This window comes from Euleptes europaea, chromosome 8 (assembly GCF_029931775.1).
Source record: "Euleptes europaea isolate rEulEur1 chromosome 8, rEulEur1.hap1, whole genome shotgun sequence".
Classification (NCBI taxonomy): domain Eukaryota; kingdom Metazoa; phylum Chordata; class Lepidosauria; order Squamata; family Sphaerodactylidae; genus Euleptes; species Euleptes europaea.
The window spans coordinates 79154602-79177303 of NC_079319.1; the positions used below are offsets into that span (position 1 = coordinate 79154602).

At 42.7% G+C, this 22702-nt stretch overlaps 1 protein-coding gene across 1 annotated transcript in view; it reads right to left on the reverse strand.

Moving 5' to 3' along the window:
• Positions 1 to 10985: 10985 nt before the first annotated feature.
• The window catches only part of GMPR (guanosine monophosphate reductase), a 29976-nt gene continuing 18259 nt past the window's right edge, over positions 10986 to 22702 (reverse strand). The window contains exons 7-9 of the mRNA XM_056854325.1: positions 19804 to 19846; positions 13453 to 13612; positions 10986 to 11166 (exon numbers count right to left, since the gene is read on the reverse strand). Coding sequence (XP_056710303.1) covers positions 10986 to 11166; positions 13453 to 13612; positions 19804 to 19846 — 384 coding nt within the window. The remainder of the gene's footprint in view (positions 11167 to 13452; positions 13613 to 19803; positions 19847 to 22702) is intronic.

The window sequence follows — 22702 nt, forward strand, 5'->3', positions numbered from 1 at the left end:
TAAACTATGCTAAGAAATCAGGCCCTTTTGCATCAGGACTTCTAATAAATGAAATCTGTTAATGGCAATATGTGGCCTGCATTCTCTTTTCCCCTTTCGCCATAGAGAATAATGTTGTCCAGCCTATGGACAGACATTGTAGTGGTGGTGGTGGTGGTGGTGTGAAAACAGAGGGAAATGGTTTTATATTTTTAGGCAGAATATGGTTAATGCTTTGCTTTTTTATGTTTATAACCCTAAAGATTCCTGAAAAATAAGAGAAATGAATAGTGTCCCAAATTGTGACTGTTCTTTCTGAGAACACAGGAATACTTGTTGATTTCCTTTGTAGTTTCCAAGAGCAGTATTGTGGGGTTTTTTTTTTCTGTTAATAGGGAAATTCCAAACAAATTGCACACTTCTACTCCAGAGTTCAATTTGTTTTACGTAGATGACCTCGCTTCAGACGTGTTACCTTACTGATAGGATCTTTACTTGTAGCACTAGAACTTGTGGGAATATTTTTTTAAGTGAACCTAATTTGATGAGAAGCTTAAAAAACTTTTTTGAAGCACTCACATTGAGAAGAGTACAGGTAATGTTTTTTTTTTAAAAAAAAATTGCACAAAAGAAACATGAATGTTGGAATGATTCATTCAGTGTTTGAAAACAGATGGATACGTTGAAACCATGTGTTGTTTGTAAAAAAAAACTGAAATAAATTACAAACGCTGAGAAGGGTGAAAGTTACATGTTTTTTGTATATAGAAAACTATCACATCGAGATGATCTGATTTGTATTGGCTCTGGCTGGAAAGAATTAACAGATTTTTCCAAGGACAACAATGCTTACTTTTGTATTTGTAGTACATGAATACCATTTGGGGCAGGGGAGAATGATTCATCATTGATACTACTGTTTGTTCCTGATTAATTTAGGTGTAGGTCTCGTTCTTACTAGGGATGATGGTCTACATTTTTTGCACTTCCTGCTCTTTGAAAAAAAAAAACCCAAAGAATTTAATACTGAGCAAGAAGTGTTTGTTACAAGGGATTCTAGTGACCAATAAGGAAGTAGCGGAAATATATAGTCTCCTGCAGTTCTCCACTTCTCCGTTCAGGACACACAGAGAAACCATCACAGTTGTTTTAGCAACAATCCAGAAAATTTGAAAGAGATATTTTTTTCCCTTTTGCTTGGAATTGTGTATTACTAGCACACCAAAAATGAAGGGAATTTGGGGGTTCAAATATTTCTGAGAAAGGGGCCAAAAATCAAACAGGGAGCCTTTAAAGCAGGGCTCTGGAGGGAGGGGTGGCTGACTGGTGTCTGAATCCTTCTCCCCTTCCCCCAAGTAGCCTGTAACAATAGTCCAAGTTTCCGTTCTGGCATTTAAGAATCAGGTATGGAGGGAATAAATCTCTGTGTACAAGTGACCCCTTCAGGTGCAGAAATATGGCCTCTCATGGAATAAAAGCAAGTGCATTTGGACAATGGGTGGCATTTCTACAATAGGAATTGCAACAACTCTTTGGTTTTTCTCATCAATACCGGAAAGGACTCAAGTCTTCCACTGAGAATTAATCAGAGGCTTTATCCAGGGTTGCTTTTGTTTTTGTTTGTTCGTTTTCTTTTGCTTTATTGAAGCTCTTGTTCCCTCTTCCTCTGCTGTACAACAGGAGGCCATTGGAGGTGTCATTTGCAATAGACAATTCACTGGTACTGGAACTGCTGTATGATGGGAATATTGCAAGTCAGCTATCCTGACGCCTGTAATCAGTTACACTGTGTAGAGGTCTGTAAAGGACTAGTGTCAGAGGTGCCACTTGCCAATGTAATGACATGGGCAGTGGTGAATGAATTGTTGTAGAGCCACTAAAAGTCTGGCACAGGAAAATCTCAGCAGAATTCAGCCCTGAACACCAGACTGTGTAAGATCATCATTCAGAACTAACAGAGGTAAAATTTTACACTAACAAAAGATCTGGCCACCAAGAGAGTTCTTTGGCCCTTCAGCATACATACGTGCAGCTCCTGAAGGATTATCTCTGTAAAGAAGGGAACAATTACATTTCCAAATGACTGCCAACCAAAAACCAAACGAGAAGCAGAAGACATGCAGATATTTTATTGCCTGGACAAATGATACAGTTCCAGCACGTGCTGAGCGCTAAAGGCTGTATGTTTGGCAGTAGAAGATTCCCATTTTAATTGATTCATCTAGAATAATTTCAACTTGTATGCTTTTAAACTTGGTCATTAGATGTAATTTAGATTCACGCCAGGTGCCTATTTAATTTTATATCCAGAAGATAGTTCTTAAGCCAACTTGAGGGACAGACCCAGGGAGAAAGGTAGGGCACAAATATTTTGCATAAATAAATGCTTGAAATGTGATTGTTTGCCTGGACAATTAATATCTGCATTTACCTAGATGGACAGTTTTCCATTTGCATTTCAGAAAGTTGCTTCTCAAACTCTATTAAAATCTAAAGCTTAATTTGGGACAGTCCATCAATTAGTGGTCTGTTTTTAAATAATTCATTAATTTCACACAAGGCGTTTTTCTATCAGCTGCATATAGATGGGGAATTTCCAGAGTCTCAAATTAAGGTTAGTATTGATTTTGTCAACAGTGTAAGCATACAGCACAGTCTTGAGAAAAGAAGTTTCACAAAATCAATAGATGGTTCATGCTGGGTTTTCCTCCAGTTCAAGCAGTTGAAAATTACACTTTCAATGTCCTGCCTGGTGTTGGTGTAGGAAAAGGGGTATCATAGCTTTACGCTGAGGTCATATTGGGCTGACGTGGCCAGTACAACGGAGAAACAAGGAGGGAATAATGTTTTGCACCTTATAGAAAAAGATGAGAAAATTTTAAGTGCATACAGACATAGTTAAGAGCTTTTATTGTGACAGAATTTTTTTCCATATGCGTGCATACTTTCTGTAATTCCAGTGTAAAATATTGTACTTGCACTAGCTTTTTTAAAACAAATATAAAAAAATGGAAGAATTCATATTCTATTTTCTAATCGTGGTGTGTCTATTTGTAGGATACACTCGCGTCTGTTTATTGAATTTTATGGTCCCCTTTCTTTGATGGTGCTTGCAGGTTTTCTAGGTAGAAATTATTTCATTATTATAATAAAACAATGTTTGATTCAAAATTTGAACAAAATTGTTTTAAAGAAATTGTCTGTATACAAGTACAAGTTTATTGTTTCAGTATACTCGTACTAATAAAATAACAGTGCCAATTGGAAATCTGCTCGTCTTCATTGTGTATGAATTAAGCACAGCGGGTGGAGGGGAGAGGCAATTTCTCTGTGAAAAAGAAAATTGCCCACATGAATTTCATTTTGAAGTTTATCTTTGATAAAAGTAGGGGTTATGTCTACAGAATAAGAAAATATATTTTATCCACATTAAACTATACACCAAATGTGATTCATTCATGCCTATAATTCATAATACTGGCCATTCAGTTAGAGGGAAATTATTTATACATACGTTAAAAGGATGGGGGATTAAAGGAACACTTGCTGTATCATTCATGCGCAGTTGTGAGTCTGTGTGCTAAAACTGTTTTTTCTCATAATCTTTGTGTTGTATTTCTCCAACATTACAAAACACTTTGCAGCGAACTAGAAAACGTGGCAATTTGGATCCAATTGTGTGGGACATCAGTTGCTTTGCTACAAATTGTAGCGTAAGATCTTCATACAATGAGGAAGATTACACATCAGCATGGAAATAAGAAGGAAGTACAAAAATCAGTGTGTATTGCTGGAGGCTTTTAAGGTGTTGATAACTTTTTTTAGGATGTTGCCAGCAGTACTGCCATCATGCCAGGAGCTGCAAACCTATATCCAGCCTTTTGGGCACAGGAAAGGAGAAGTGACAGAATCCCCCCACCCCAAGGACAGATGATGATCACATGGGTAAGAGTCACATCACTTGCTCCACCTGCCCAGTTTCTCCACACATTACAGTTATCCTCAGGTCATATCTGGGCTGATGTTCTCCAAACAGCTACCACTCCCCAGCTGGTATACACCGTGCCTTCAATATTCAATAACACCTTCACCTGTCCTGCTTACTTTTGGAATTGGAAAGGGGATAGAAGAAAGAAGATCTCAAAAGCATTTCATCACACACCCTACCCTGCAGACTGCTAGGTACACCATCCAAGCGGTGTGGGAAACGTCATGATGCATCACCCTGTAATGTCAACCAGACGTTGGGTAATGATTCACAGAGTTTGAAGCTACCAGGGGCTTAAACCTCTTTCCTTCTTGTGTTTCAAAACCAGTCTAGGGCTTCCTGATCTTTTATACATAGATGTTAATGAAAGGTTTAGCATTTCTTCTCCCTGTACCGCTCTTTCTTTCTGCTTAAAAGCCCACAGACACTTTGGACAGACTTGTGTTATTGGTAGACATGTTGAGTTCATCTGCTATTTGAATGAGTATCCACAGCAGGTAAACATGAAGGTCGATGCTTTTTAAATTGTTGTTTCTGAAGAGTTGCCTGCTGATGCTCTACTCCAAAGGTGGGCCAGTGCACTACTCTGAAAGCTACATTGCGTTATCACCACCTTTCAAGGTGTTCAGCTGATTGAGAGGATTCTTCTACTCTGCCAGGGAAGCTCGCAGGGTGAGCATGGTCCAGCCACTCCTAGCTTCACCTTCCTCACAGATTTGTTGTGAGGCTAATACAGGAGGGAATGGTGTTGTAAGTTGCTTTGGGCACCCATTGGGGAGAAAAGTGGGGTATAAATATCTGCAAAAAAAATCTGCAAAGGTGAAAGGTTAATTAAAAATAATGCAAATGTCACCTGGCACAGTCGTGTATTGGAAAATCCAGCTCTATGGGTGGATTTTCTAGCTTGGAGGAAAGTTAGAATTGTTTCGTAATTCTTTCATCTAATAATATTTTAATAAAATGTTCATATTTTACATTTTCACACATACGTTAACACAGTGCAAGAGTTCTTTAGTCTATTAGTCACATATTTCCCGCTCTGAAGGAAGGGCATCTTGATCTTTGGGTGTTTCTCGCCCATTGCTAGGGGTAGGCAGGACCAAACTAACAACTTCCTGTCTCCTGGCGAGGAACACCTCCGCTTCCAGTTCTTCTCCTGCCTTCGCTGGGGTGAGAGCGTTGCAGCCATAGCTGCTGCCTAGGTCTAGTGAAATCAGGTTAGAATAGATTCTTTTCCTTACCTTGCCGTATCCAATCGTTTTTCCTCCCTACCCTCCCTCTCGTTTGGGTACGTTTGTTTTTAAAATTTAAGCTCCTGGCTCTGCCGACCATCAGCTGAGCCACGGGAGAAACAGCTAAGCCGTGGGAAAGACGCGGCAAACAAAATGGCTGCCGGAGAAGCTGCTTCGGAGGACATCGAGCTCCTTTCTGATGCAGATCAAGAATTGGCCTTAAAATCGGCTCCCGCCGTTAGCCGCCCTGGCGGACTATCAGAGAGGGAGACCGGAAAGTTGTCGCCGCCATCAACTTCGGCTGCAAAATCGCTGAAGAAAAACAAGTCTAATGGCGGGGGGAAAGGCGGCAGCCGCAAGCTCCAGTCCGCTTCGACCTCTAAGGTCCCCGCCGGATCCTCTGCTGCGCCTTTGCATGTGGAGCCCAGGATACCTACAGAGGGTAAAGTAACCCACCCTTCTAAGGGGGATCCCCCAAGAACCCCACGTTTGAACAGGTACATAATATGATAGAGGGCTCCATGGAAAGACATTTTCAGAGGCTCCACTCTCTTATCCTACCCTTCCAGCAGGGTTACCCTCCTCAAAGACTCCCTCAGCCACTTCCTCAAGGGTTTTCATATAGCTGGACATCTTCCCCTGGGTCCTCAGTCATATCTGAACCCATGCAGGAGGAGCCTGGCTACAGCCAAAGCACCCCCTCTAGGCAGTGGCCCACTGCCTAGGCAGCTATGAAAGCAGTACCAATTATCCAAGAGCAGAGAAATGAAACCTACCAAGAGCAGAGAAATGAAACCTATCCTATGGATAGGGATTCTGGGGCTGGCGATAAGGAGGACGGAGAGTTCGTTTCAGACGAAGAACTCCCCATTGTTCAAGAACAGCAGCCTCGGCTGGTCTGTTCTGATGATTTCCAGCTTCTTTTGGCCAAGGCACTTTTTGCTTTAGACCTATCTGATGAAGCTGAAGCTCCTGAGGAATCTAAGCCTAAATCCAGACATAAAGGTTCCAAGGAATATTTCCCACAGTGTGAGGCCCTCAGAGAACTCACAGAAGTTTGGGGAAATATCCAAAATACCTTTTCCAGTTCTCTCTGATTACCCCACACCAGTGGCTGTAATCCTTCACACCTCCCTGCTACCGGAATAGCTCTACCTCAGAGACCAATTCCCCTTGTGACTTGAGAATGGGTCCTCTCTAACCCAATTCTCACTTCTGTCACTACCACAGGTTGTGTGTTCCAGTAGCTTCGGCTTCAACAGAACCCCTCAGGTTCACAGAGTGCAGTCTGGCCTCCGCTCAGTCTCGCTACCAAGCTTCCAATCTATCACAGCCCTCTCTGGCTGGTCCCAAGCTTCGACTACTTTCACAGCCTTCTACCCAGGCTGGGTCCCAAGCTTCGAATGCTTTCTGTCTCCCAGAGCTCAGAGTGTCAACTCTCTGGCTCCGTCCAGTCTTGGTCTGTCAGCTCTTATTGCAGATCAACCCTTTATCCGTCACAGGTGGACTGAAGCACACCAAACTGGCTTACGGATTCGATCGGCCTAATAATATTGTAGCAATACATATAGAATGGTTCTAAGTAGGGCTGTCAAAAAAAAAAATTCGGTACAGTTCGGATTCGGCCGAATTTGGCCCTTGTGGGTTCGGTACGTGCCGAAGTCCGAACTCCCCCACTTCGGATCCATTCAATTCGGCGGGAATTCAAAGTTCGGAAAAAAAATTCGGCCGAATAAAGCCATTAAAAACACAACCGCGCCTTTCCACGGCTCGGGGGGGGGGCATTTTTGGGCTTAGAGGTCCCAAACTTTCAGCAGAGCTTCAAAGGACGTATATTGAAAGACTCCCCAAGTTTTGTAAAGATTGGGTCGGGGGGGGGGCTGAGATATGGGCCCTGAAAGGGGTCCCCCCCACCCTTAATGTGTATCTCTCAGCAGAGCTTGCCGCCCACGCACAAAGCTCCCGGCCGGACAAACAGCTGATGAGAGCAAGGGCGGGGCAGGTGCTAAGAACTTTGCAAAGCAACACAACTGAAAAGCAACACCTTTGCAAACATGCAAAGGGCGGGGCAGGTGTGAAGAATTTTGCAAAACAATACAACTGCAAAGCAACACAAGCACGCAATGCAACACCTTTGCAACAGTGCAAAGCAACACCTGACACCTGGGAGTTTGCATACCATGGAAAGGGACAGAGGCAGCTAGCTATGCATAATGAGCAGGAGGGGGTGGAATTTCTCCTTTTGCATTGGACTTGGGACCAGGCAGATGCATTCTTTAAGTCACCATTTGAAAACCAGTTTTGAGCAAGCATCAAAATAACCTAACTGATCTTATGAATGAGGAAAAACCTGAAGAATAAAAATGAAGCCCCCCCTCAAACCAGGGAGAGAGAGACTGGAGGGGGAACACACACCCCAGGCAGAACCGGCAAAAGCCCCCTTTGGCTTCCCCCCACCAACCCACAGAAACTGCTCCCTCCCCCCACACACACACAGACTCTGCTTTCCCCCCCACACACACACAGAAAAGAAAAAATATAGATTAAAGCCCCCAAAGGGGTCTTACTGTGGCTGTCTTCTGTTCCAGCAGGAGGGGCTGGGAGGCTGGGTAATCCAATATGATTCCATTTGTATCCAATATAAGATCCATATGTATGCATCTCTCGAGGGTGATCCATTCATCCCAATAGGGAAAAGGGGAAAGCCCATATCTCGGGGGGCCCTGACCCAATGTTTACAAAACTTGGGTGGTCTCTTAAAAAGCCTTGACTGAAGCTCCGCTGAAAGTCTGGGGTCAGCACACCCAAAAATGTGCCCCCTGCAGCCACGGAAAGAGAAAAGGGGGGGAGCCGATATTCCAGCCCCCACTGAACCCATCTTTACAAAACTTGGGTGGTCTCTTAAGAGGGATTCTCTGAAGCTATGATAAAAGTTTGGGGGCTGCACACCCAAAAATGCGCCCTCTACAGCCATGGAAAGAAAAAGGGGGGGAGCCCATATCTCGGGACCCCCTGACCCAATGTTTAGAAAACTTGGGTGGTCTCTTAAGAAAACCTGTCTGAATATCCCCTGAAAGTTTGGGGTCGGTACCCCAAAAAATGCGCCCCCTGCAGCCACGGAAAGGAGCGAATGTGCACAAGCACCCCCTCACACACACATAATGATTTCCCTCTCTCTCTCTCTTTCCCCGGCCGGCCGCACATCAGCTGATTCCTCCAGTATTCAATCCTGACTGATTGGCCAGAAGAAGACCCAGCTTGGCCACCGATTGGCCGGGGGAGGAGAATGCTGCTTACTGAAGGTTATGCTGCTTACTGACGGCCCCGAATTGGCCGAATTTATTCGCGAACTCCCGAACTCGCTGAATTCGGCTCCCCGGTTGCCCGCCAGTTTTGAGTTCGGTTCCTCCCGAACTAAAAACCGCCGAATCAAGGGAAATTTGGCTGATTTTCAGTTCGGGCTGAACCGAATTGACAGCCCTAGTTCTAAGTTTATCGTTGTTTGTACTCCTTGTTTGTGAGTGCCTTTCCATCTCTTGAGAATGCTGTAGAATAACTGGAAGGGGAAATGTTCCTCGCCAGGAGACAGGAAGTTGTTAGTTTAGTCCTGCCTACTCCTAGCAATGGGCGAGAAACATCCAAAGATCAAGATGCCCTTCTACTTCAGAGCGAAAAGGACCTTCTCGGTGAGTAAACAATGTACCTTTCTTAGCCAAATACTGAAGTTAAAAGAAATGATTCAAGAAGTATGTCAACTGGTAAATTAGCAATTTGCCTTGTGCCTAAAACATCACAGAAGCTAAGGGTGAGGGTTTTGGGAGCACGGAAGTAGTGTGTTGGGATGCCAAATTCCATATAATGCGTAAAGGATACATATATTATCTTGTATTTGCAAAGGCATAAATGGTAGGTGGCAGGGAAGTTTGGTTGTAATTTGTAGGTTGCTTGCACCATCCTGCTAAAGAGACATTTTTGTGCACGTTTTGAGGTTTAGGATTAGAAGAAAAATGTTGGAGAGCGATAATTATTACTAACAGTGCTTAGTGCCAGTTCCCAAAAAGGAAAAAGTTAAATTACCTTACTTCATAATTGTTGGGAATAGTGCCGTTCCACAGCGTGGCAGGGCAATATATCTCCCACCCATCCAGAGAAAAGTCAATTCTATCATGCTTTTTATGGTGTTCTTTCTCCGTCCCACAGAGAGTTTGTTTGTTTTTGGAGCTTCTTACTGGGTAACTCATCTATATGAATCAGCAAATAACAGAGACGACATGGCATTGTTGCTTAATAGCATTACTTCTACTCATTCGCCTGTATCACTTGCTTTCCTGACAGAGCTTTCCCCCTTCAGTAAAGGTTAAAATTTTGCCTTTCAAAGGACATATACTTAGAAGCAAGCAAGTTTCTGGTCAGATTTGCTAGTGAGATTCATGATGCGCGAAAGGGATAAAAAGCCCATGGCTTTCAAAAGAATGGGGGGAGGGGCAACATATCTCTGTGCCACAAGAGCTGGAGGGAAGGCTGATTTTGCCCCCTTTTCAATCGTTTCTCCATAACAAGCCCTGAATTTTCTTCCCATAGAATGCTGCCATTCACTTTTTAGAAGTGAAGTAGCTGCATCTGAAGACATGGCGAGTGCTGAAATTATTTCCCAATGAGAGACCAGCATCTATTCTCAAATTTTGCAATAAATAAAAAAAACTGGATTTGTGGTCAATCTAGTATTTTTTTTTAACATTTCCCATAATGCACTTCTTTAGTATTCACCTGGCTGTGCTTCCACAGTTCTCTCCTTTAAACTATGACATCTGAATGTTTCAGTTCTGTCTCGGTAGTGACGGTGATTGTGGGGAGGAGGAGAAAAGTTTTAACGAGGCATTATAGACTGAACCATGCAGCCAACCAATTCTTGAAATGCCCCTCAATGTGTGGCTTCTCTGAATGTGTTCTGTAGTTCCTGAAACATCGTTGGCCTTCAACCATATGAAGTAACTGGGTGTTCTTGGCCTTTACCAAAAAGGGAGTCAAGAAATATAGCACCCATGAGTGTATCTTGGGTGGTTCCCCTTTAAAATATCTGTATGAAAATGGAGGCACACAGTCATTCTGCCATGCTGTGAAGTTTCCCCAAGCAAAACATACAAAGAAAATATAACGATTTAATCAACAATCTGATTAACAATTTGATTTGATAATCAACAATTTGAACATTTATGTATCAGTGCACATTAAAAATCCAATACTCGATGTCACAGTGCAAATAAAGCAGCAGCTTCAAGTTGTAGAGATGCACAGCTGACGTGCTGGAGCAACAGCCATGCAAGCATCTTCTAGCTTGGAAAGTCATCCTCCTGTTTTTCTACCATGTCGCAAGAGCAGCAGTAAATGGTTGTTTGGCCATAAAAGCTTCAGTTGAGTTTACTTGACACTGTCAATAGGAATTATTCCAACAAGACTGATACATTATGAATTTGCAATCTAGGTGTGTTTTCTTAGATGATCATTAAAAGATTAAACTAGATTTCTCTTTTAAATAGGCAAGACGATAAAAAGATAGTGCTCTTTTATCTTGAACAAAATAAAAATAATCATAGGCATTGCTGCAATGTATGGCTTGTCCTCCTTAGGCTTAACCCTTCTGCTACAAAAGACTCTGGTAGCAACAGACCTGCTTTTTTCCTTTTCTAGTTTGGAGCAGGCCAGCAGGAAGCTGTATTGCAAATTAAAGGAAAAGGAGGAGCCAGTGGTTTTGGCAGATCCCAAATCTTTCAGCTTTTTCTTCCAGGCTAAGAAAAGACTTCGCTGTGCTGCTGAGTTACCCGAATAAACGTTGTTCTTCGACTAAGCTCCTTGAGTTTGGCAGCTCCCACATAAGTGCAGGTAGATCGCAGCCCTCCAAGGATATCACGGATGGTGTCTTCTACATCACCTCTGTAAGGCACTTCTACTGTTTTACCCTCTGAAGCTCTGCAGATGAAAAGGGGCTTATTTATGTTGTTAAGAAAGGAAGTAAATAAACCCCTCCCCCCAGAAATTTGTTAAGAAGGGGTTAATTTAGATAAAATACAGATTTTGACAGCACTGACAGCACTGTCTAGATTCCCCCCCAACTTAACACAAATACTCAAAAGTTATTTTTCCTTCTTATTTCACAATGTGCTTTCAAGACGGATGAAGTCTGCCTGAGGTCTCCAGGATGAGTCAATCATTCCACTGTTGAGGTACACTAATGGTCTCTCTTGAATTGTTTTCATTAATTTGAGTAGGGGAGTTGATTGTTTACCCTCAAAATGGTTTAACGTGGAACCTGGAAGCATTTTTTCCCCTAACAACTTTGTGGACTAAGATGAGAACAAATGGAATATACTTTCAGTTTCAAAAGCCATCTGGACAGCTTGGAACGAAGGTCACCATCTGACGGACAAGTTTGGATGGAGATACAGAGATGGACCAAACATCCAAGAGTAAGTTATTATGTCCTGAATTTCCTGTGCCATCTCATGGAAACCAGAGGACACGGTCTGGGGTTAGATAACTGGAGGAGCCGGCATGGTGTAGTGGTTAGGAGCGGTAGACTCTAATCTGGTGAACCGGGTTGGTTTTCCTACTTGAAGCCAGCTGGGTGACCTTGGGCTAGTCACAATGCTCTCTGAACTCTCTCAGTATCACCTACTTCACAAGGTGTCTGTTGTGGGGAGAGGAAGGGAAGGAGATTGTAAGCCGGTTTGATTCTCCTTAAAAGTTAGAGAAAATCGGCATACAAAAACCAACTCTTCTTCTTCTGATTGTGCATGTTCCTTAATGAGTGTCTTCTCATTTTAGATCCAGAACTGGGGTCATGATTTTCAAGGCTTTAGAGGAGGGGTAAGCAAACCCTGGCAATATGCTGACAGTGACACCCAAGGCCATTTTAATTGGCGCACAGGGCCAGGTCTCCATTCAAACAACCAACACAACCAGTGGTGCAGGAAAACTAAACCAGGCATGGCTTATATCATAGAAAGGTAGAATTGGAAGGGACCTCCAAGGTCATTTAGTCCAACCCCCTGCACAAGGCTACCATCACCTCCCACATGGGCACAGGCACCAGCTGAGTCCAAGGTGAATCTATCAGATCTTGCCCATACCACTGGAACCTGGTTTGCTCCAAGCTTGTCTGGCCCAGTACAACCACACCCCTCTCGGTTAGCCAGCACACCAGCAGCTTCAAGGGCAGCTGCTGCACTGGGAGGGGGGATGCACTTAGCCCAAAGAGGTAACTTCCCCCTGCTTTAGAGCCTGTGCTTCTAATTTTCTCAAAGACTGCCAAACTACTGTTAATGTTGTCTTTACATGTGGTGCGGTGGGGAAAAATTCCCATGGAAAACAGAAAAATAGCTGTAACAAGCATGCCAGAAACAATCCCACAGACTTAGACACACGTTTTGGGCACCGCAATTTAAGAAGGATATAGACAAGCTGGAACATGTCCAGAGGAGGGCAACAAAGATGGTGAGGGGTCTGGAGACCAAGTCCTATGAGGAAAGCTTGAAGGAGCTGGGTATGTTTAGCCTGCAGAGGAGAAGACTGAGAGGGGATATGATAACCATCTTCAAGTACATGAAGGGCTGTCATATAGAGGATGGTGCCAAGTTGCTTTCTGTTGCCTCACAAGGTTGGACCAGAACTAACGGGTTAAAATTAAATCAAAAGAGTTTCCATCTAGACATTAGGAAGAATTTTCTAACAGTTAGAGCGGTTCCTCAGTGGAACAGGCTTCCTTGGGAGGTGGAAAGCTCTCCTTCCCTGGAGGTTTTTAAGCAGAGGTTAGATAACCATCTGTCAGCAATGCTGGTTCTATGACCTTAGGCTGATCATGAGAGGGAGGGCATGGAGTATGAATCACTGAGGGTGTGTGGGGTAGTTGTGAATTTCCTGCATTGTGCAGGGGGTTGGACTAGATGACCCTGGTGGTCCCTTCCAACTCTAGGATTCTAAGTCCACTAAAAATCGATAGCTCAGCTATTCCTAATCCTGTTCTTGAACTGCAGCCTGTCTACATTGTTCATATTTCCTGAACTCCTGGTTATAAGCTGGGGCAGGGATATTGAGGGTTTGTGATGCAGGGACAATAAAGATTTGTGATGTAAAGGGGGGCAGTAAAAAAAACAGGTTGCATTCAGAGCTGCGCCTTTTGACAAGATTCACAAATGAAAGGTCGGGAGGTGTGGAACTGGATCCACGGTCTGTACCTGTATTCAGCAGAGTCTGTACCTGTATTCAGCAACGCCTCCTGCGTGCTTCTTCATAGCCGTGTCAGAGCTCATCCCATAGAAAAGCTTCACTTTCTTGCCATTTTTCTCTATAACCTCTCCAGCACACTGATCGTGTCCAGCAAACATTCCTCCAAGCATCACAAAATCAGCTCCAGCCCCTGTGAGCAGCAAGTGGAAAAAGAGTACTCGAATGAGAATGCAGCAGAGGAACAATGGCAGAGAAGCACAGTGGTAAAAATTATTCTTGCTAATCCAAGAGCCATCAATAACTTTACCTGTAACGGCACAAAGAAAGAGATCAAGGGACACCTTTAAGACTAACCACAATTACTCCAACATAAATTTTCAAGAGTCACAGCTCACTTCATCAGATAGAAGGCATGGGGAAATCTTATATGGATTTTTATAACCACTGGGAGTGCAAGGTGGAGCGCAAGTAACTGATAAAATCTGCAAATAGATGTGAGGACAATCTTGATGATAAGGAACTTGTGATTATTAAATAAAGCCATGTATCTTCCATGAGTGTCAAACATCAAAGACTGTTACTTATTTAAGAAATTATATAAAGTGATAATCGTTCTTAACTGTAAACATTTAAAAACTTTAAACATTTGTAGATGTAAGATGTAAAAAGTGGTATTCCTTTTTCAGGAATTATGTGAAATGAAAAGGTCTGTACAGTGTAATCAAGCATTACACAGATATAAATGAAATTACCTAAGCACATTCAAATAAACAGCAGTTCATGTTTGTTTGATGAATAATGTAATTACGCTGCTATTAAATTGCCAAAATTGGACAATGTCCACAATCGCTTAAGAACGAGAGTATCTTTGCAAAAAAAAAAAGAAAGAAAGAAAGAAATCATGGTGCAAAGCTGTTTTAATGATTTACTTAATTATTTTATTAAAACATTTATATTCTGCCTTTCCCAATAGCTCAAAGTGGCGTGTGTGTGTGTAAAGTGCCTTCAAGTCGCAGCCGACTTATGGTGACCCCTTTTGGGGTTTTCATGGCAAGACACTAACAGAGGTGGTTTGCCAGTGCCTTCCTCTGCACAGCCACCCTGGTATTCCTTGGTCTCCCATCCAAATACTAACCAGGGCTGACCCTGCTTAACTTCTGAGATCTGACGAGATCAGGCTAGCCTGCGCCATCCAGGTCAGGGCTCAAAGTAGCTTACAATCCATAATTAAAAATATCAAATAATAATAAAACCCCATTCCCCCCACCTAATAAAATGTCTGCCACTTACACTCTATTAAAAGCTCTGATAAATATAATAGCCTTTCACAAGCCTCCTGAAAGTAAACCCATTCCATAAAGTGGGAGTTACCACTGAGGAAGCACAGACCATTGTCGATGCCTGACAGGCAGTCACTTTTAGTGAAGGAACACCCAGAAGGGTGACAAGCAAGTAGGACATATGTGGAGAATGGATGGGAAACCTGATTTACATCGTTCTGATCCATTCACCCTGTCCCCAATTCTTACAAAAATTCTATGCAACTGTTCTCAAGTATTCATTCTCTCAGTCCCCACCCCTCAGCAAGCACCTGAGAGAGCGTGTATGTATGTGTGGGGGGATGTCCCAACCCCATTAAATCCTTTCCTCCCCACCCCCCACTTGAGGTTTGGGGGGTTGGTCCTCTTCATTAGCCCAACATCAATCAGAATTCCTACTTTTTGCTCTACTTTTGCACCTCTGTGCCCTGATACATGACAGATGGGGGAGGGTGTACGAATCTCCTTCTGTCACTTAGCCTGAGCTGCCCTCTAGCTTGACTAGGTCTTGGTATTTTTGTGTGGTAAAGCAAGTAGGAAGGCACTAGGTGAGGGTTGGAAGCAGCCAAGAATCTTTAAAGGTCTTTAATAACTAAGCATAAATCCTACATATACTGAAACACGGTTTTAATTGGAACACAGCTAGAGATAGAATCATAGACTCATAGCGTTGAAAGGTACCGCCAGGGTCATCTAGTCCAACCCCCTCCACAATGCAGGAAATTCTGAACTACCTCCCCCCCACACCCCCAGTGTCCCATACTTCATGCCCAGAAGATAGCCAAGGTGCCCTCCCTCTCATGAGCTGCCTATGGTTATAGAATCAGCATCGCTGACAAATGGCCATCTAGCCTCTTCTTAAAAACCTTCAGGGAAGGAGAGCTTACTACCTCCCGAGGAAGCCTGTTCCACTGAGGTACTGCTCTAGGAAGAATTTTCTAACAGTTAGAGCAGTTCCTCAGTGGAACAGGCTTCCTCAGGAGGTGGTAAGCTCTCCTTCCCTGAAGGTTTTTAAGAAGAGGCTTGACTTGGAAACTCTTTTGATTTAATTTCAACCCGTTGGTTCTGGTCCGACCTTCTGGAGCAACTGAAAACAACTTGGCACCATCCTCTATATGACAGCCCTTCAAAGTACTCAAAGATGGTTATCATATCCCCTCTCAGTCTTCTCCTCTTCAGGCTAAACATACCCAGCTCCTTCAACCTTTCCTCATAGGACTTGGTCTCCAGACCCCTCGCCATCTTTGTTGCCCTCCTCTGGACAATTCCAGCTTGTCTACATCTTTCTTAAATTGTGGTGCCCAAAACTGAACACAATACTCTAGGTGAGGTCCAACCAGAGAAGAAAAGCGATACCATCACTTCGCATGATCTGGACACTATACTTCTGTTGTTACAGCCGAAGATCGCATTTGCCTTTTTAGCTCCCGCATCACACTGCTGACTCATGTTTAGTGTTTGGTCTACTAAGACCCCAAGATCCTTTTCATACACACTACTGCTGAGACAAGTCTCCTCCATTCTATAATTAGGCATTTGATTTTTCCTACCTAAATGCAGAACTTTACATTTTGTAAATGAAGTGCATTTTATTCGTTTTAGCCCAATTCTCCAGCCTGTCAAGATCATCCTGTATCCTGGCTCTGTCTTCTACCGTATTTGCTACCCCTCCCAATTTAGTATCATCTGCAGCACTACTTCACTTAGGGTGGAAGAATTTTTTAACCATTAACTATAAATCAAGTTACAGTTAACTATAAATCAAAGGATTAAAGACACTGAGTGACAAGCAGATTTAGCTAGGGTGCTGCTATATATGGCACCCCTCCACTCTAAATTTATCCTTGCACCAGCAGCCTACCTCTGCTATTTATATATAAATAAATATAGAAGGGCTTTTACTCTGGCCAGGTGTGCAGCCCTACCCTCTGCTATAATTGAGGGGAAATTTAAGAAGATACCCTGGGCAGAGAGATTCTGCCCCTGTAAATCCGGGGATTTAGAAACTATTGATCATGTCCTCCGTAACTGCAATTTTTACACAATACCCTGTTCCAAGTTTATTGAGCCCCTCTTATTGAGAATGGGACCCGATAGGGTGAGAGAAAAGACTGAAAAGCTCTTACAAGGGGATAAACCTTCAATCACCTTGCAGGTTGCGAACTTTTGTACAGCAGCAATGGAAATACGTCGCCATAGAGTAGTCTCTTAGCCCATAAGGCAGATGTATCTCGGTTGTGGTTTTAAGTGATGTATGACTCGGACTGTAAATTTTTCTTTGCAAGATTATTTTAGTCCATGTTTTTGTTTTATCTGGCCAAAGACTGTAAATAAACGATTGATCGAATGATTGATTGATAGTATCATCTGCAAATTTAATAAGCATCCCCTCTATTCTTTCATCCAAATCATTTATAAAGATATTAAACAACACAGGGCCAAGGACTGATCCCTGAGGCACTCCACTAGTCACTTTTCTCCAAGTGGATGAGGAACCATTAACAAGTACTCTTTGGGTGCGATCTGTCAACCAGTTACACATCCACCTAACAGAAATAAGATCTAAATGACATTTTCCCAATTTGTCAACTAGAATACTATGTGGAACCTTATCAAAAGCCTTACTGAAATCACGATAAACTATGTCTACAGCATTCCCCTGATCCAGCAAGTAGTAACTTTCTCAAAAAAGGAGATAAGATTAGTCTGACATGACTTGTTCTTGAGAAACCTGTGCTGCCTCTTAGTAATCAGATCCATCCTTTCTAAATGCTCAAGGACTGACTGTTTGATGATTTGTTCAAAAACCTTTCCCGGTATAGAAGTCAAGCTGATGGATCTGTAGTTACCCGGATCCTCCTTTTTCCCCTTCTTGAAGATGGGGACAACATTTGCCCGCCTCCAATCTTCTGGCACCTCACCTGTTCTCCAAGAATTCTCAAAAATAATGGACAGAGGCTCAGAAATTACATCTACAAGTTCTTTTTGTACCCTTGGATGCAATTCATCTGGCCCAGAGGACTTTGTTTCATTTAAAGAAACTAGGTGTTTGTGCACTACCCCAATGCCAGTCCTCGGCTGCAAATCCCTTCCCTCATCATGTGTTCTGTTCATGCCATGTTGGGCACCTCTTCCCTCGCAAGAAAAGACTGAGGAAAAGTAGGAATTGAGGAGTTCTACCCTCTCTTAATCTCCTGTTACAATTTCACTTTCCAGTCCCCGCAATGGGCTTATCTTGTCCATTTGTGTTGTGATTTTATGATTCTGTCTTTGTTGTTTGCTATGACTTTGAGTCAACGCAATAAAAGTACTTGAACAGGAATTTGGCCCCAAATGAGAGATTACTGATGTTTCTACCTCTGAGGATATGAGTAGATGTCTTACAGTGTCATCCTAACTAAACCCGTTTCCTTCAATGGATTTACATGGGTGTAACTCTGTTTAGGACTGCCCAGTTAATGTTTGAAAAGCATTGTCATAACATTTAGCGGCAAAATGGAAATTGGATGAAAGCCCCAATGGAAGAGCAAATTGGCAGAATATGCTGTGATGGCGAAACTAACCGATCTAGTAAATAAAAGACCTAGAGAAGAATTTCTCAAACTGGAGGCTCTATTATGCCTATGTAAGAACAATACACGTTATGAGGAGTTTGATATGTAGGATATCAAAACTGTGTTATTAAAATGTTTTGTTCAAGTTTCACAGAAATATATACACAGACAATAAATATAGTATACTTTAGAATGTATCGGGATATAAGGGATATCCACACCCAGGGTAGACATGCATACTCTGGTTGAAATAACTGAACAGCAGATAAGATTTGTGAAGTATCACTGTAACCCCCACCCCCCCATCCTTTTTTATGTTTATCCTTTTTTTAAAAACATAAAATATTTTGAAAAAGGAAAACATTGTCATAACACCATTACCCAGGACATATTAAGATTAGAAATAAAACATATATCAAATTATAGTTCTTCCAGCTCTGAAATGCTGTATGATTGCTGCATATAATGTGTATTTATTGGTCTTTGGCCACAAATAAAATCCATTCATTCATTCATAGTTCTTCCAGCAATGGAAGACAGTTGACTATAATTTAATCTCTAGTTTTTCTCCTTTTGTTTTCTGCCAGTTCAGGGCCAAAATCTCACATCTGTCTTTCTACACGTTTCAGAGGATATAGTTTCCTTTGCCTATAAACCAAATGAGATTGAAAGGGCTTTTCAAGCAAGTAAAGCATTAGAAAGAAAAACAGTGAAGCCCTTTGAAGCAGTTCCCTGCTTGTCTATGTCCGGGAAAAACACTTATGGAAGAAGGAAGGTCTTTTCCTAGTAGCCAGATCTCACCCCTTGACTATGCAGAATGTAGTGAGAGCTTAAAATAGCCTCCTAACTATTGCTTTATGAAAATGACATTGGGAAAGTAACATTGGGAAAATGACATTGGGAAAGTGCTAAGAGAAACTATGGCCCGAACAATGAATCGGTGTGTGTGGAAGGGAGTATTTTAACTAAACTGAAGTTAGGTCATGTATTCTACTTCTGCGTATATAATGTAATTCCATGCAGCTTGTAACCCAGTGGCAAGCACTTTGGGTGGGTGGGTTTGGAGTGCTATCCCTGGAAAAAGCATTCCCAATTCCTGGGTATCTCCCCACCACCCACCCCCACAATCAGTTTACTTCTGTTTGTATATGTTTGTAACATTCTTGGACGGATGGCATCACAATCAGCTAACATAGCATAGAAATAAGACTGAATTGCCTCTTTGTAAGTCCTTCAGTGTTCAGTTTGCCCACCACAGAATCAGGCATTTTCAGAGCCATAAGAGCTAATGCTGCCCATATTTTAGAGTTCCAGATCCAAAAGCCAGCTCTGATTTCTAACTTTAGGCAGGAGAACAAAACTTTTTATGAAAAACACAAACTAGTCCATATCAACATTACTGGCAACCTCCTCCTGAGATATCTAAAGTATAATTATATTTGAAGAACAAATGCTACATGAGAAAGATGGTTCATGCTCATCAGAGCTAAGTAGAATGTGGTACTCACCAAAAGCTTTGGCAACGTCTCCAGGGCAGCTGCAACCCCCATCCTAGAAAAATGGAGAAAAGAGGGAGTAACTCACTGTGTGCCACCCAAACGAATAACTGTATCCAGAAATGGCAAAAAGCAATTCAAAATCAACAGACCTTCCCACAGTTCCATGCCAGTACAGGGTAATGGTTAAAATGTTGCACTGGAATTGGAGATAACTCGGCTCTAATCCCTACATGGTGTCTTCTGGGTGACCCTGGGCAAGTCACTTTCTCTGCCTAAGCTACCTCACAGGGTTGTTGTGAGGGTGAAATAGAAAAGGAAAGAGTCTAGGTACACTGTCCTGAGCTGCTTGGAGGAAGGGTGGAATAAAAATGTAGATACATGGTATGTGCTAATAGCTTCTGCAGTATCAAAGGTAAGGAAGGAGTTAGAAAACTTCACTATGTATAGTTGTGGCATAAAGGAACTTTTTTTCAGAAAAAGATTAATCAGTAATCAAATTTCCTTGAGAGAGAAAACACATCAGTTTCCTTACCTTCGATGCACAACATAATGCCCAAATAACTCAGACATAACTCATGCACTGTTACCCTAAACAGGCAGTCTCCACTTAAACTGGGGAAATTAGCTGGAGTCAGAAAGTGAGAGGGGGTAACTGGGATCGATAACCTATGTATGCCAGGATTGTCCCTGGTGAGAACTCTTAAATGAGCAGCCAGTTGAAGAATTAAAATTGGTTTTATTAAAGAATAAAAATAGTAAAATAAGAAATACATATTAAGCAATGAACAGAAGCACACAAAGCATACAAGAGTTGACTAAGAGAAAAGGGAGGAAGTTGGGTTTCAGGGACGGGTGATTGTTACCAGTCTTGAAGGGACGTCCAGGGAAAGCAGCGCTGAAGAGGAAAACGACCAGCGTTTCCAGGAGCAAAAGGAAGAGCCCACATGCACATGGATCCAGAACACACACTATGAATGGCCAAAGGACCAATATTTATACCCCAAAATAGGTCCTGAGGAGATATGAGGTAAGCTGGCAGGAAAGCCAGAGACAAAGAATTGGTTGTTTTTCCGGGGTTCGAACAAAAGACAGGAGAGGCTAGATGAGTCGTCAGGACCCAAAAGAATGCCTGGATTATTCTCTTAAATACTGATTGATTGCTGGGATGGGTGCAGATAGGGTAAGCAATGGTCTGCTCAGAGCACTGATTAAATCACCTTAGGGTGACACAAGGGGGATTAGCTTACAGCATGAATGGACCAAATAATGCACAAGCTTAATCCGTTAATTTTGGAAGGGAAGGAAGTTTTTCACATATGTATGCCATGTAAATATTAAAGCAAATGCCAGAGGTGCAACTCTGGAGCCTGCACCACATATTTTATACTAGGGATGCTTGACAACCTGCCACTTTGGCTTGCTTCCTGTTCGACAGTGGTGATCAGGAAGCAGTTTAATCAGCAGGCTGTTCAGCTGGTCACAACCTGTTCTCATGTGTGTTCACAGGAACAGCCTACTTGCAGAAGGAGAAGAAGAAGTTGGTTTTTATATGCCGACTATGTCTACCACTTAAGGAAGACTCAAACCGGCTTACAATCACCTTCCCTTCCCCTCCCCACAACAGACACCCTGTGAGGTAGGTGGGGCTGAGAGAGCTCTAAGAGAGCTGTGAGTGGGGAAACAAATTCAGTTCACCAGATTAGCATCCGCCGCTCATGTGGATGAGTGAGGAATCAAACCCAGTTCTCCAGATTCTCCTCCTCCAAACCACTGCTCTTAACCACTACACCACTCTGACTCCTAGGTGATTTTGCTTGCTAAAATGGAAGCAAAAGTGGGAAGGAGGTCTTATAACAGGAGTTATAAAAATAACAGTGCCCCTGACTTTGGAGATGAAGAGACCTGGCTTCTTCCTGTTGCCCAGGGAAGCTCTATCCCTGGAACCTGATTTCCCTCCCCCACAGCCAAACAGAGGCATTTTCTCAAAAGTCAAGACTGTTCCAGCACCACTAGGGGATGTGAGACTCTGGTATACACTCTGGATATTGTTGCTCTGGGACTATTTTGGAGCCCTGGATGGTGGTCACCTACTGAATTAATCAATACTTGCTATTAACACTTAAACGCTATTAATACTTAAACTGATTAGCGATCAGCTGGGAATCAGCTTCTGATCTCTTGCTGGGGAAATCTGCTCTGTACCCAGCAGTTATTTGGGGACGGGGGATCTGGGAGTCAGATTCTTCTGATCTCCCAGCCTGGAAACCATTGCCTCCAAGACTTACTGAGATGCAGCAGATTTCCCTTATCCCTGTCCCAAGCTATCAGCTTGAGCTGCAGACAAAAACAGAGAAATGAGCTTTCTCCTCTCCCTTTTGCAATGCAGAGATTAAAATAACTGCATCTCTCCCTGCCCAGCTTGGAGGGAGGGGAGAAACCAGCTCTTTCCACCATCCCTTTTGCAATACAAACATTAAAAGCACTGCTTTTGTCCCTGCCCAGCTGGGAGGAGACAATGCAGATATAAAAACCATTGCTTCTGTCTCTAGCTTGGAAGGGATAGAAGAGTTGCCTTTTGCAAATTCACAGTGTAGCTATTTTGCTGAGAGGGCGTTGTGGTTAAGAACCACTTCCAGGTGATCCCCAGATCAGCTGTGCATCAACATCTGGCCAATGAGCAACTGCAAACTTAGTGCTCGTCAGCTGTTCGAGCATATCCTTGATCAGCTCATTGATCTTGTTGAACAAGGTAAGTTAGTATGACAAACAGGTTCACTGAGAGATTCTTGACATCCCCAATTTTTAGCACTAAAGTATTCATATAACTATCATGTCCTGAACTCTCACTACAAGTATATGGAGATTTCCTTACAAGGAACAGATATTGATGGGCAGCTCAGAGATATGC